A 15,383-nucleotide genomic window follows, 5' to 3' on the forward strand; every position below is an offset into this window, starting at 1 on the left:
CCGGAGGCGCCTGAGGGAACCGGGGGGACGCGGGAGCAGCCGCCTCTCCCGGCCGCGACAGCAGGGGCCGCCGCGCTGTGCCTGCACGACCCGCCCCAGGCCCCGGCCTCCCGCAGCCCGTGCCCTCAGCCCCCCCACCCCCGGCTCCTGTGGGCTCGTTGCCGCCCCACCATGGCCTGTCCCCCGCCCCGGCTTCCCGGCCGCAGCCCCGGCGCCGCAGCGGGGAGCAGCTATAGAAGGCCTCGAAAGGCCAGAGGCTTTGCTGGCAGAACAGGAGACTTGCCCTTGACCCGGCTCCTGGGTCACACAGGGGCAAGGAGAGGGAATTGGGTCTTTCCCCCACTGCCTCTCCCACTTGCAGCCTCCAGCACTGAAGGGCCAGGCAGCCAGTTCAGAGACTGTGCCCTTCACTCCGAGGCTCCACAGCTATGAATGCCCCTTTCCTCCAGGAATTTGTCCCGTCCCTTTTTTGAACCTAGCTGCCTGCTTCTAACCCCCAGTTTCTATAATGCACTGCTCTGTCTTCCTTATTACTGGATTCCAGCTGCCTGGCTGGGCAGAGCTCACAATAGAGGCTTTGTTAATGAAACCTGGAGCCCCTCCATGTGCCTGCTGGATAAAGTAATGCACTGAGGCTGCAGCCTTGCCAGGTCTTCAAGCCTCCAGCCCTATTCAGGATGGCATCTCCAACTCGAGCCCTAGCTCCTGTCCTGCCCACTTTTTTCCCCTTCCCACTGGTGCCAGCAGGTCAAGAGTCCCTTTTTGCAACCTCTCAAATGCTAATTAAAGGAATGATACTGTTACTGGGAGCTGAAACTGCTGCCCTGCCACTGGGCTAGAAGGGTTCTGTTCAAAGCATAAAAGCAAGGCAAATACATCTCTTCTCTTAACTTGCTGTTTCAGTGTTGAAATACACCAGGCCCAGCTCTTGCTGGTAGGACAAGGGTTAGAAGAACCAGCACAGATTTGGTTTCCAACCAGGACAGGAGACTGTCCTCAGTTTCCTTGGAAAACCTGGTACAGACCTTTCCAATTTAGCCGAACACACTTCCTCCCCTTAAAACTTACCAGCACAGCTGTCTGGCTTATCTGCAAAGAATAAGAAATGGATAATAAAAGTCAGCATAAACTTACTTGAGCCAGGCAAGGACAAATCATTTGTAGGAAAACCTCTAGCAGTAAGGCTCCCCTGACCCAGGCAGTGCTAGCCATGGTCACTTCTCTGGCTGAGCTTTCCCTTCTGTTGCTCTTGATAGATTTTAGGACCCTTAAAACATACAAAAGCCGACCCCCCAGTGACTCCTCCAGCAGCAGCAGAAAGGTAACCCCTGCTATAGGTGTCAGTGCGTTCTGTTTATTAATGGACTTAGCAGAGCATAGTGGGGATTGGAGGAAATTTGAAGGCAAGAAAGGAGGGGACTGAAGGACTCCAGCTCCTTTAACCCTTTGTCCTGCTGCTGCTGCTCTGACCCTGGTCCTTTACCTTCTGTGTGAATTAGACTCCCGTCATCTTCTGCATGAATTATCAAGAGAGAAAAGCAAAGCATGGTGCCTGCAGAAAACTTCTCCCCCCACCACACACACTTCCTATGGAGGCACAAGAAGTAAATTCTTCTGCGTTAGGCAGTTTGATAAGGAAAAAGTAAGAAAGCAAGAAAAGGGTTAAAACCCTGAGATGGTAGCTGATGGGCTTGGACTTTGAAATGTACCAAATTCCAGCAATATTAAAAATAGGCATCCAGTGACCAGAAGAAAATTATGGTACTGTTAACCCAGAGGAAGAGGCTGAAGATGTAGGCTCCACAGTAGTCTGATTAAGGATGAGAGCTCCTTACCCAGGTCCGGGATGAAAGTTCACTGCACGTTTCTCTTTGTGGTCGCAGAGGGTCACAATGAATCAGCATCCATTGGAGTTCAAACTAGCAGAGAGATAAAATCAGATTAATGTATTTCACATGTGCAGTTTCCAGGTTGGAAGTTTCATAATAGAAATACTCTGGTCAGCCACCAGTGGCTTTTAAAAGGTGCATTGTGAAAGGCACTGGATAGGATAATCCAGTATTGTTTATTGTTTAACTGACAAACAAATGGCTTGAGTCAGTTCTTGGAGCTTGCTTATTTAGAACAGAGCAGCGAGTTACCTTCAACTCTCTCCTCTCTCTACTGTCTGCATTACAGAGAAGCATAAAACCTATTATGGGAATTTAAGATGAAGCGAACCTCTAAGTTGGTCATGTCAAAGCGTAGATTTTGCTTCTTAATTCATATACTGCAAATATGCCTTTATTAAAGAACACATATTCTCAAAGGATTTTTTTGGAATTGGACAGTCCTATGAAGGAAGAATGACAGCTCTGAAGATGAATGCAGGAGTAGAAGGTCTAAGCAAGAAGAATTCTAAAGATCTGTATCATATTTAAACAAGCAGAAGTCAGGCTGGCTGATATACCTCTGTGAGATTTCACATGTTCTCTAAATGTTTTTACATTAGCTCTGCAATCTGGCCCACAAATAAATCCACCTCTTTCTTTTCAAGAAACTAACTGGACCCCTATTTACATGTCTGAAAAATAAGTACCTTTTACTTATTTATTGAGGGAGATTAAGGGAGGCTTATAAGTACCCTCTACATACCTTTTACTGAAAACACTAATGAGAATAGCTGAAATGAATGCTTCAAAAGGTATGTCCTCTAGTATCTTTGGTACTGCATAGTATATCACATTTTGGGTGCATCCATGCATCATTTAGAATTATAACCTCTTTTTGAAGTCTTAGATTCTTTCATGTTCTACATGATCTCATGATGGTTCGTGAGGTTAGCAAGTGGTCTGACTCATGATTTCTCAGCCTGGATATCTCAAGCAAGCCAGACTTGGCCAGGTACAGGCAATGGAGGACCAAGTTTTTTTCTGTTATAAAATAGAGTCACATATGGAAAAATGGAGGTGTAGCCTGAGAGCCCCAATGGAGACTAAGTCTCTGCAACTTTTGTTTACTAGTTAGATTCATGTTTGTCTTCCTTTTTCTTATTCTGGCTGAGGTAATGCATCTTCACTTCTTTTCTTTAACTTAAGGCTTCTTAGTCTTCTCTGCGTCTTCTGGGACATCTCATCTTCAACCTTGATAATAACATCTATGTTTTTAGCACTTAGCTTATATCTCCAGAACACTGCTAGACATTACCTGGACCTTGCTGCTATTGATATTTGTTCTCTATTTTTGGTCGCTACACTTCAGGGTTTCCAAAATGCTGTCACTTAGCTTGTTTTTTCCTTTTTCAAATATGTAGCCAAGTAGTTTCCAATATCTAGTACATTCACACTCATGTATGAATCTAATTTAAAAATCTATTCTTCTAGTTTTCAGAACTCTTCATAGGCTCCATCTTTCCATACTGTCTATATTCATTTTCTTCCTATCTAGCTTCTTTTGCTTTTCCAATACTGACTTAATCTCTGATTCAACCATATCACACTCCATATTTGAAGGGGGGTGGTGCTTTTTACCTCTTCTATATTATCTGTTCAACATTCTTTCCCTACCTGCGAGTCAATGATTCATTTCCTTTCTCCATCTCTAATTTTTAAACTTTCTTGATTTCAGTAACTAAAGCAAATGTTATACATAACATATAACATAATTACATGACATATACCAGTAATACATTTAAGCATTAACGAGGTTGTAATTCAAACTAATAATAAAAAGATACTTAAAATTTAAGTTTAAACTCCATGGCTCTGGTTTCAATGAATCCCAAAACTTTTTAAATGAAAACTTGACTCCAGGCATAATAAGATAAACTGATCCTGGTATACCAAAAAGTCTTTTTTCTTTGGAGTTAGCAACTCTGCCTGGCATTTTTAAATATAAGAATCTGTTTCCCAATGCTCAGAATTTTTAAACTCTAATAACTTGTGTGGAAATCTGGATGAGAGAGCATGGTGAAGATGGGAGGGATGTGTGGATACATACAGAAGACCAGAGGGGTTAGAAATGGAGATGGAGATTTGATATGAGCACATAAGAGCTCAGAGAAAGAAAGGGAAAATACAAGGATCCAAGAGGATAGTGAATAAAAGAAGACGGGCTGGATGAACAGAGCAAAAGCTATATAACCATTGGCCATTGAACCGTAGAGTACTGAGTCCCTTCATACCTTGTGTAGTTCTGGTTGAGTGAAACAGCCAACTACTGCCCCTAGTTCAACTGGTCGAAGTCTGGATCTGCCAAGGGCAACAGCAGAGTCTCCCTATGCCTGAAGAAGAGTACTTGTGCCTGGAAGCTTTCAAAGAACTTTGTTCCAACTACTCAGTTTGTCTACCCAAAGAACCTAGCCTGCCTATGTCCTTAAACCAACATGGCTACAAACAAAAACCCTACAGCCTTTAATCTAGTATTTCTAAATTATGACTGGTCAACTTTTCAGCCTTAATGTTCATTTACCATGGGTTTGGGGAGGAGGGGTTTAATCTAATATATAACAGAGTCATTGTTTTAAAATGAAAAAAAATAAAAGCCCAACTATGAATAAGTTGTTATTTAAAGCTGCAGTTAGTTTGGAGACCATTAAATTAAAAAGAAAAAATGTCAAACAAGCAATTTCAGCCCTGGCCAGCTTTCTCTGTCTCTTCCCACATGGGTAGGTGGCATTTGACAGTGACTGTGTTGCCTGGGTAATGATGACATAAAGGATTTCACTGTTTGTTTGTTTTTTGCATTGTTTTCCTTGAGGGTGTTTTGCATTTATACATAGATATTTTGTCAATGCTAGCACCAAATGTCATTAAGATCTGACAGCTGCAGATGCAGACTGAAGTCCTCAGGAAAGAGCACAGATTAATCAGAACTAATATAAGCCAAATCTATTTAAATGCAATAATTCAGTGGCTTTTAAGAACTGAGATTAGTAAAAGATCTCTAATTAACAATCCAAGGTTGCTGTGGCATTCATCTTTTGCCACTACCTATAACTTGGGGTTAGTTCTGTTTGTACCTGATCCATCTTTCTAAGATCAATAGAAATACTGTTATAATGCCAGGCATTAACAAAATCTTAACAAGAATGCCACACTAGCAGTACCATCTTATCTGTGCTGTGCAAAAACTGAGATCAGTGAAGCATAAGTGGGATGTAAATGAGAGCTAAGTTTCCAGGGTAGTGTCTGCTGTGCAACAGGAGTAATGTCAAGTCACAATGAAACATTCAGCTGCATGCTATACTTTAAGAAAAAAATATGTTCCTCTATTTTATAGAGAAAAACTAATAAAAATATCTCCAATCTGTTGAGCAACTTTTCCAAAAATTGGTGTGTGCGCAGTCACTGGTGTATTGCCATTTAGGGGGTGAATCAAAATAAGTTACACTTGTGGTAAAACTACAGTTGGGCAGATCTGTATTAATAGCCTGCTCCTTTCTTTCACTGAAATCAAAGACTGATTTGCACACCAGTGCAAATGAAAAGTGAATCAAGCCTCAAGGGTCCTTTCTATGAAGTGTGTGGCATGCATCCTAGTAACAATGATATTTATAGGAGTTATACAGGTCAATTTCCATGAAAGTTATATATTACATTCATATTGTACAGTCTTCTGCAAATTCCAGAGGCCAGTGTTCTTCACCATGCAAAGAACCTTCAACATTTGTTGAAAGAAATGTCAGGAGAGGAAAAAACATGATAACTATAATGCAAACAATTAGAAAAAGGAACATTATCAACAAAATGAACAAAATAAATAGAAACTGTTCAGGAACTGGAGATAGCTTGGTTACAGCAATCACTAACTGCAGTCAAGTTCAGTTTCCCTGCTAATTTCAGCCTATTACTCTCAGTTCAGTGACAGCAGGCACATATACAAGGAAGCACTGATAATTTATATAGCACAGAATCAATTAAGGCAGTGGTCTTATTTTGAGAAGAGGAATTATATGTTAGTATAGATACTACAATGTCTACTCCTTTATCATAGTGGTTGATGTATTGAGCATAGATAGGTTTTCTTTCTATATTAGGGATGAAATCCTGATGCCACTGAAGTTCAGTGGCACAACTCTCATTGTCTTCCATCAAGGTAATATTTCATGTAGGGATTTTTATGCTCCAATTTCTTTTATGTCAGGTTAATTGAATACAAACAAGGGAAATACTACTTTCCATTACGTTTCAGTTCTTTCCTAAAAGGCTATCTTATGACGTTATCCTGTAATGATAAATATGTCTTAAAAATACTGATAAAGGCCCCAGTTCCCATGTTCCTGCATTTGGACATTCAGAATTTTAAGGCCCAAGAATGAACAGAGGAAAATAAAGCACACCATATCTCATCAAATAGCTGGGCTTACTCTCTCATTCCTTTCTCAGGGAAACGGAAGAAGGACTTTGCTGGAATAATAGCCAAGGAAGAAATGCTTCATATTCTCTGGAAATCCAGATGCTGGGGTCTGTTTTGCAATTACAGTATATAACATGGAAAAAGCTGAAGAGTCCTACAAAAATTTTACTATGCTATATTCATATTGATTTTTATGGGTAGCATGTGATTTGTTTGCTACATTTATACTAAAATGACCAAAGGCTATTTTACATGCATTTTTTAACCTGTATAATACAATTTTCTACACGTCAATAATAATTTAAAAAATTTTGATTTCCATTATGATTTCAATATCTTTGTTAAGGCCTTGGGACAATTAAGCTATTGCTTGCATCAGATGACCTTGTGTACCAGGTGTTCAACCTTTTGAGCTTGAGAATGAACCCCCATTACACAGTGGAGAGAATGGATCCAGCACCCTTTAGAATGCCAAGATTGCTGGCAACAGCATGCACTACTAAAGCAATTTTCCTAATCTGTGCTCTGGTCCATCTCCCTGTGCTGCCTGGTGAAAAGAGTTACCTTTTAGATGTTAAATGCCATGTAACTGCCTTGCCATTGATAACGAGTTTAAATATCAGTTAAACATTCTAACTGTGGTGATGGAGACTACACATCCAGAAGATGCTGTGTGTCTACTATGAGGTGCTGTGTTTCCTCCTTTCCCCATGGTCAGCATGAGTTAAGGAAGTACAATCCTTTGCAGGGCCAGGCACATAATCACTATCAGCAGGAATGAAAAGGTCATTAACATGATGATTTATATACCTGACACAATTATAAATAAGGGCCTAGACCATCAACAGGTGAAAATCACAGTTGTGCCAATGATGTCAATGAAAGTTCAGCAATTTATATGAGCTGATGATCTGGCTCACAGTTTTTGACTTTTATACAATAAAGATCTAAGTCAGGGGTGTTTAATCTCTGGCCTGCAGCTAAATGCAGGTTAAGAAATTTGACAGTGGGGAGCGGTGGCCATTAATAACACCACCCTTCTTCTCCTTACCTAATTCCAGAACCCTGTGCAGTGGCCATGCCCCCTCCCCAATCCACAGGGGTGGATGGAGCCCAGACCATGACCTCTTCCCCTCCAAGGGACCAGGCTGGGGCCAAGCCACACCATGGGGCCAGTTCAAGCCTTCTTCCCCTCTGCCTTCTCTCCCCCCAACCAGGGAGCGGGCTACATCCCCTTCCTCCTTCAAAGCCATGTCACACTCCCTTCCCTGGCTGTGTTGGGGCTGTGCTGCTCCCTCAGCCCCTTCCATTCCACTAAATGGTGCCTGCTAAATTTGCTCTGAGCACCGGATTGAGACCATCAGCCAGATCTGACCCTTAGATGAATAGGGCACTGCCCATCTGGCCTGCCTGTAAAAAAGGTTGAGCACCACTGATCTAACTGGTTTTCTTTTTTATCACAAATAGAGGGTTGGACATAGTTTTATGAGGGTCCCTTTTCAATTTTCAAACTTCAATATATGTCATGTTAAGTTCTTTTTTGAAATTTCTTTAGATGGGGAAAAAAACAATAGCATACAATTATAATGTCATCAGAACTTTTGGCCTCTGTAAAACGTACCAGAAATCCTGAGCATAAATCCTTGCAAAGGCTCAAAGGCCACCCTCATTTTCTAACAGAATATCACCAGTGACTTTCCTGGGCAATCATTGTAACAACAAACAATAACAAATCTCTTTTAAAATAACATGTTTGATAGTACACCTAGAGGGAACCAACCTACAGGATAAATAGAGCAACTAGGAAACATGAGTCTAGTATTTTAAGAAGTTATACCATCATAAGTAATATGTTTTAACAACATCTGGATATAAAGTATAAATGTTACCTTTTGATTATTAAATAACAAAGTGTGATTGGGTACCTAAACAGTGTGCAGCATGGTTAAGTTGGAGTGAAAAGCCTAGAAACCTCCACAGCTATATACTGTTTTATTCAGTTTAAGGAAAAGAAAAAAATGAGAGAGGAAACATGTTCTTGTGATCTAAATGAAGTTAGTAGGCCCTTAAATTGGATATTCCTTTTATCACATTTCAAAACATGTTTTCATAGATTGAGAGATGTTAAGACCAAAATGGACCATTATGATTATCTAGGTTGACCTTCCATAACACAAGCCATATTATTTCACCTAGTAATTCCAGCATCAGGCCTGTAATTTCTGATGCTAAAGCAGTTCTAGAAAGACAGCAAATCTCAACCTACTGAATCAACCTATTAATGTCAGTTTGTTCCAGTGGGTAACTACCCTAGTTTTCCAGTTGTTTTCAAACCGGTTGTAATGGATTCTTCTCACAAGAGCAATAAGTAAAAAAAAATCTTAAGCTAATTTCTTGCATTGTAATGTGACATAATTCAAAGTTGTTGGAAAAAATAACCTAAACTTGAGATCGACACAGACTTATTCTTCGCTTTTTTTCATCCTTTTATGTTTGTCTTCATTTTCCAAACATAGTTGTTGGCTATTTGTTTCTTTAGGTGGGTGGCATTAATACTGACAGGTTTTTCTTTATTATTGTTTTGTTTTTTCTTTGCATGTCTTGTAATTAGCAGTAACTAAGGAAACTAGAGGAACTCTGACAATTTGGTACCAACTCAGGATCTGATTCTCTGTTAAGAATCTCTCATAAACAAATGTAGTAGGCTCAAAAATCATGATCTGATTTTACATTTAAATTGCATTTTAATTTAAATTTTATGTACTGAATGTGTAGATTGCACTCAGGTCATATTTTTAACAATTTTTCTACAAGCATGAAGATTAAGAACTTCTAAAACTGACATTTTTCTGAAATCACTTGTTTCCAGGATTTGAGATTCTAACTAAATCATCAAATCAGCAAACTCTTTCACCAAACTTGTGGGAGTTCGCAACATTGTGAATAGCAAAGGATCTCTTCTCCATACAAGATTTTTCTTAAATGACTTGTACCAAATGTATTTTCAGTAGGAAAGGAGCTCAATAAATGATGGTGTAAGCCTTTGAATAATCCAAAGGGAAAAAACTAGTTATGTACCTGTTAGTTTACCCAACTCATTCCTTCTCTAAAGTTTGATCACATGTTCTTTGAATATCACAAACTCCCACTATTTCTGAATGTGCTAACTCTAGTGAGAGTTTCAGGTACAGAAATGGCTATAGGGGGAATAGATATATACGCTGTATCTTTAGCTGCTCCTGGAATTATGTTGCATTGCATTAATTTAATTCCTTGTTCAAGTAAATGTGGACATCAGCTAATAGCTAATACATGTGTCACTTACCCTATTTGAGAGCATGAATTATTATAACTATCTTCCTCCCAGCTACACCTTACAATCACATGCAGTTCCATAAAGTTACAGGATGTAATTAGAAGACCTTGCAGCAGTGCGTGAAGAAGGACACTATAGCATCCTGATCCACAAAATGTCATAGGTACCTAACACTGAACATGAGTAGAATGTAGATGCTTAGGTCTAAGGGCATCTATACCAATAGCTTATTGTGCCAAGCTCTATCTACCATGCTGAAACATACTATCTTGCTTCCTGAGTCTGGAAGTAATATAATAGCCTTAATATAGTATTGTGGATGGGGTAATTGATTTTGCTGAAAAGACTGAGCTAATTAAGATGGACACATCACTGCACAAACATAGCTATGCTGCATCTTCCTAGGGAGGTATTATACTCAGCCCAATATTATGTGTTTCAGCATGGCATTGCCTGCTACAGTTAAGTTAGTGTTGTTGTTTGACCAACAAGAGGGCAACCGCTAAAGCCCCACATGACTTCAAGTGCTTTCACTAGAAAAAACCCTTAGGCACCTGAAGTCATACTTCTAGGCATGCCCAGAACTGCCTTCTTTTTGGCAGGATTGAGCAACCTGGGATCAATCTGGTAGGAGTGCCCAAAGCATACCTATGATATAACTGAAAAGAATGAGCCTCATATAATATGCAGCAGCTATTTAAAAACATTAAAAATCTTCAAAAGCCTTTTCCAATTTAAAAAATAGGGGGATGGTACTGCCCTCCTTGTATAAAACTTCTCAGTATTTGGAGAATTTTCCTAAGGTATAAGGCAACTATCATCTTTGTTTTATGCAGTTTGAAGGAATTCAAATCCAGATTATTCACTTCCCAGGAAAGTGCCCCAATCACCTTGCTGTAAGCTACTGCAATCACCATTTCAAAATAAGAGCAATCAATGCTCTGTTTTTGAGGGCCCAGGTCTGTGAATCTTAAAAAGACATTGATACCTGTCTGAAACTCTCAGTTAGGTTCCTAAATCTATGAGAGGGATTAGGACCTAAAATATATGCCTCTGTTCAGTTAGTTTAGTTTCATAGTTTCTAGGGTCGGAAGGGACCTGAGCAGATCATTTAGTCTGACCCTAGACCCATCTAGTTTAGGTTGCTGCCTGATCAGCATGGTGGCTGTATCCCATGCTGACTGGCTTAACTCTACCTATGCATTCTGTAGTGATTCTCAACTTGTTCAAACCCCTGCTATGGGAGGCCATATTGCCAGTGGAGCTAGTATAGTATAGCTACCTTACGGTAGTGCTCTAGGTAATATAAATTGCTGTATTCAAGTGGTAAATACCCAACCTAATTAGCTTCACAAGGGGGATAATTTAATTAGCTTACCTGAAGTGCTGCACAGAGGCCACTGTACTGTTTCCTGTTTGGGAAGCCAGGCACACAGTGCAATGTTTAAAGACACTTCTGCTTGGTGCTGTGAATGCTTTCAAGACCCTCGCTGATCCCCTTCCAAACACACACAGTATCTATCCTTATTTCACCCTTCCGCACCCCAGAATCTTTGCAGTCAATTGGGAGCATGGACCACTAGCTGAAAAACACTGGTACAGGGAGGCTACAGAGTGTAACCTGTGGATTCCACTCCAGAAACCAATAAGCCCTAAAGCCCTTTCTGGACTTAGCCCTAAAACCCTTCTCAGGTACAACACAATATTGGGGAAGATACACTGTTGCCTTAAAAACATGCACAATTTGCACAAATCATCCATCCCAAATCCCTCAGACCAGGCAGCAATTTAATAGCTGAGAACATGCAGCTTAACACATCAATTTCTCAGCTGCACCCTTATATATTTTGAATCACACTTTCAGATATGGTATTTTTTTCAGTAGAACTTAAATTTTTAGTTTATGATGTTTTCCTAGTTGTAGACATATCAACATGTTGAAAAGCCTGTCATCTTCAGGCACCAGTGACAGCTTCTTATCTAAATTGCCATTTCACAAGTAAATTTGTAAATCAATGAAATGCAGTTACAAGTCCTTATATAAATACCTGGGTAGTTTGAAAGATAAAAAGTACACTGGGTTGGGGCTCACTGAGGGATTTTTTGTTGCAAAATAACTAGTTTCCTATTAGTGTTTAATACAATGTTAATTAGCTTATGGCAGAATTTTGGGAAATCAGCTGAAGTATCATCATATAGGATAATGTAAGATCACAGCTAATTGCTTATTCTTCTGTCAATTACTTCCTGGTGCAAAGTTCTGCTAAAATGAAATGGAATTTGGTTATAGTTTATTATTTACCTGATTTCTCTTTCATAGTTCAACCAATTTTGAACTAAATATCCATAACATACTATTTTTCTAGTACTATATATTACCAGCCACATTCTACATTCCTAAGATAATTAAAAGAGGATCAAGTGCCCTTCATGAGACAAGCAAGACAGCATGCTGAATTTTTCAATACTTTGTATAATTTTCTCTTCTTGTTTTTAACTATTTTACCTTATTGAGTGTTAAAATACCCCGCACAGAGTTTGAAATGCCTTTCAGTGTTGCCATCAGGCAAAGAATAGACATTATTCCACATACGGCTTAATAACTCATTAGCTAAGAAAACACTTTCTCAAGTGCATACAGGAGAGAATGAAAATGTGGCAGCTACAAATTATTTTCTATTACAAATGATAGATACTTCACACTTTCCCCTTAGGTATTTCACAGTAATCATAACCCATCTTTGAAAATAAATAAGCAATTGAAAAATAACTTTACTGACATTCTTGATATCCAGTTGCCTCAGCAAAGAGCACAAAAGACATTTACTATTCATGCTAAGTGATACTTTCATCATCTCTATAAAATGCATAAGGAAATTTAGGCACCTAAGGGATTGACGGAAGTCACTATTTTGAGTGTTAAGTCACATAAGACAGCCAGCAGGAAATGCTGAGAACACAGGTGAAGCTTATGCTTCATCTCTGTAGGGGAGGTAGTCATGTAAACCCAGACCCAATAAAGGGCTTAGATACCTTCAAAGTTAGGCACTGCATTGCTTAACTTCTAAGCACTTGCCTGCTGGAAATAGAATCCACAGCACCATATTCAGTGTGGAGGGAGTTACTTGATTAAGCAAGGTTTGGCCCATTCTTGCAAACTGAAGAGGTGTTTGTATTTCCTTCCCCTGTCATTCTGCATAGCACTGTAGTTGGAACATTCACCTGAGATGAGGGAAATCCTTATTCAAATCTAACCCCTGTTTTGGAGGTGAGATTTGAAACAAGGTAAAGACACACCTGTAAAGTAAAGTAGACAACCAAAGCCCTAGGCTACAGGGTAGTCTGACTGGGCCCTCCTTAATCCCTTTAGTTTCATAGATGTTAAGGTCTGGAAGGGACCTTACAGATCATGGGGTCCACCCCTCCCCCCCACACTTGTACAGGAAAGACTGCTGGGGTCAGATGATTCCAGCAAGGTGGACATCAAGATACTTTTTGAAACAGTTCTGTTTGTATACAACACTTAAATACTGGTAAATACCTAAATACAAGGGAGGTGGTGCTCTCCCCTTCCTTGGAGGTGTTCAAAAGGAGATTGGACAAGCACCTGACTAGGGTTACTTAACCCCAGTACTCTTTCCTGCCTGGGGCAGGGGGTCAGACTTGATGATCTACTAGGTCCCTTCTGACCCTAGAAATCTATGAAATCGGTTGAGCCATAGAAAGAGCACTATAGCCTGATGGCCCACATACTTACCTGAGACACTTAGGTTTAAACTCTGCATCAGTAAATACTCTTGCTGGTTTTTGTGTGAGGTCCAATGCAGTAGATACATTCTGAGATGTGCCTCCTGGACCTACAGGCAAAACTGAATTGCATTTGGGGGAACAGTGGCAGAAATTCAGGAGATTCAGTTGATGGAAATGTAGTAATCTTCAGGTTTATGCAGGAGCTAAGCAGGATTTGGAGGGTCTAAATTTTGGAGTTAGGTGTCAACATTAGCAGTTAGGACCATGCATCACTGAGAAGTCAGAATAATTTGTGAAACAATAACTGCCTACCATACATATTCTATGTAAAGAAACAAAATTAACTTATTTTGACAATGTTTCTATTGAGGGATGTAGCAATGGGGCAGGTAGAAGGGGCAAGCACCACTATTTGTTAAAAGGCCATCAATTACATTCCCATGTCCTTCTTGTGACACGGTGACCCCTTGGCACAGCACATCCTCCCAAAGAGAAATCCATGTTATGGAAGTGCCTTAATTCTGCCCCATTTGTATAAGAACCTAAACATGTCTTTGTTTCTATTTATGAAAACAAGGAATAACATTCTGTTTCCAGTTATATCACTGCAACCCTAGAGAAGCTAGTGATTTTTTCAGGTATATCTGAGAGCTGAATTTATGAGAATTAAAAAATAAAAAGATTAAACCTAGTAACTGTATTAACTACAGTAATACTGAGCATGGTAGCTTATTAGATTGCTTAATATTAGTTTATTAGGTAGCAGTTACTTTCCCATTGCATAGTAATTTCCAGTGCAGCTACAAAATCTTCTTCATGACACAAAATTTATAAGCAGGCCATATGCAACATGTTTTAGTAACTGGTCTAGAGCAGTGCCATTTGAGAGCATATTTTATTAGCTGTATGGATCTAATTTCCATTTTTCTCAGTTATTTCAACTGTACTCTTTCAGCTCCTGCTCATCTAAATAATCTTCCTCCTACTTAGAACCAGTTTATATAAGTTACATATGTGGGAAGTCTGAAAGGCAATAAGCAATGGTTACCTACAATTTCAAGCCCATAGACCTATTTGCTACCCCTCCTCTGTCAGAAAATATTTGAAGATTAATTCACCAGAAGAAAGATACAAGAAAAAAGATGTCACAGCAACTGCTTTGTAATATAAATTTTTAAAACTTACCGGAACTGAAATTTTAGGATTATTGTTAAGTTTTCCCAGCACAGCAAAGCCATCAGTGTTGATTTTGCCCTTTGGTTTTATGTTTAAGGATTCTACCTTAAGGCAGTCAATAAAAAGAGTGACACTGGTCTTCTCCACGCTGACCATAAGCTTGTGCCATTGGGAATCAAACAGAAAAGGCAAATGCAAAAAGTTTGCAGTCTGGAGACTTCCATCCAGTCCCGTATAAGAAAACTCAACACTCTTAGCTGGACCATTAAGCTTCACTCCAACTTGTTCTTTTCCTGAAGAATCCTGAACCTGCCAAATACTCCAGTATTTCTGAAGTGTGCTTCCAGTCATCCGAAAAGTAGTTAGAAAGGAATATTCGTCAGGCAATCCATTGGGATACAAAGCCCTGTATAAGATCAAAGTACAGTAATTTATTCATGCACACGTGTGTAGTCCTCATTTGGCCTAAAGGTCAAAGCAAGCTCTTGACCCATGATGATTCAGGCAATAGACCTGAACAATGAACTATTATATCCAAGGCTGGTTTTTTTTTAAATATACTTTGTTGCTCTGCCTATTGCTTTAGCCATCACTTTAACAGAATCAGATTATTTAATTGAAAAATTATACAAAAGGTAAGACCTCACATTCAGAAATGAATTGTATCCCATGATATTCACATGAAGAGCTAAGGCAATCAGACTGCTGGCAGGAGCAGTCAGCCAGGTCTGACCACTCACATAGGTTCTTAGGCAGAGTGCAGGACCTCCATCTAACCCAGGAGATGCACAGCCCCACCAGGGGG

At 39.7% G+C, this 15,383-nt stretch overlaps 1 protein-coding gene across 1 annotated transcript in view; it reads right to left on the minus strand.

Moving 5' to 3' along the window:
- COL9A1 (collagen type IX alpha 1 chain) overlaps window positions 1-15,383 on the minus strand; it is an 89,777-nt gene that overhangs the window by 62,636 nt on the left and 11,758 nt on the right. The window contains exons 5-6 of the mRNA XM_019538155.1: window positions 14,588-14,984; window positions 1,819-1,919 (exon numbers count right to left, since the gene is read on the minus strand). Coding sequence (XP_019393700.1) covers window positions 1,819-1,919; window positions 14,588-14,984 — 498 coding nt within the window. The remainder of the gene's footprint in view (window positions 1-1,818; window positions 1,920-14,587; window positions 14,985-15,383) is intronic.

The sequence above is a fragment of the Crocodylus porosus genome, unplaced genomic scaffold, assembly GCF_001723895.1.
Source record: "Crocodylus porosus isolate Cpor-Errol unplaced genomic scaffold, CroPor_comp1, whole genome shotgun sequence".
NCBI classification, from domain to species: domain Eukaryota; kingdom Metazoa; phylum Chordata; order Crocodylia; family Crocodylidae; genus Crocodylus; species Crocodylus porosus.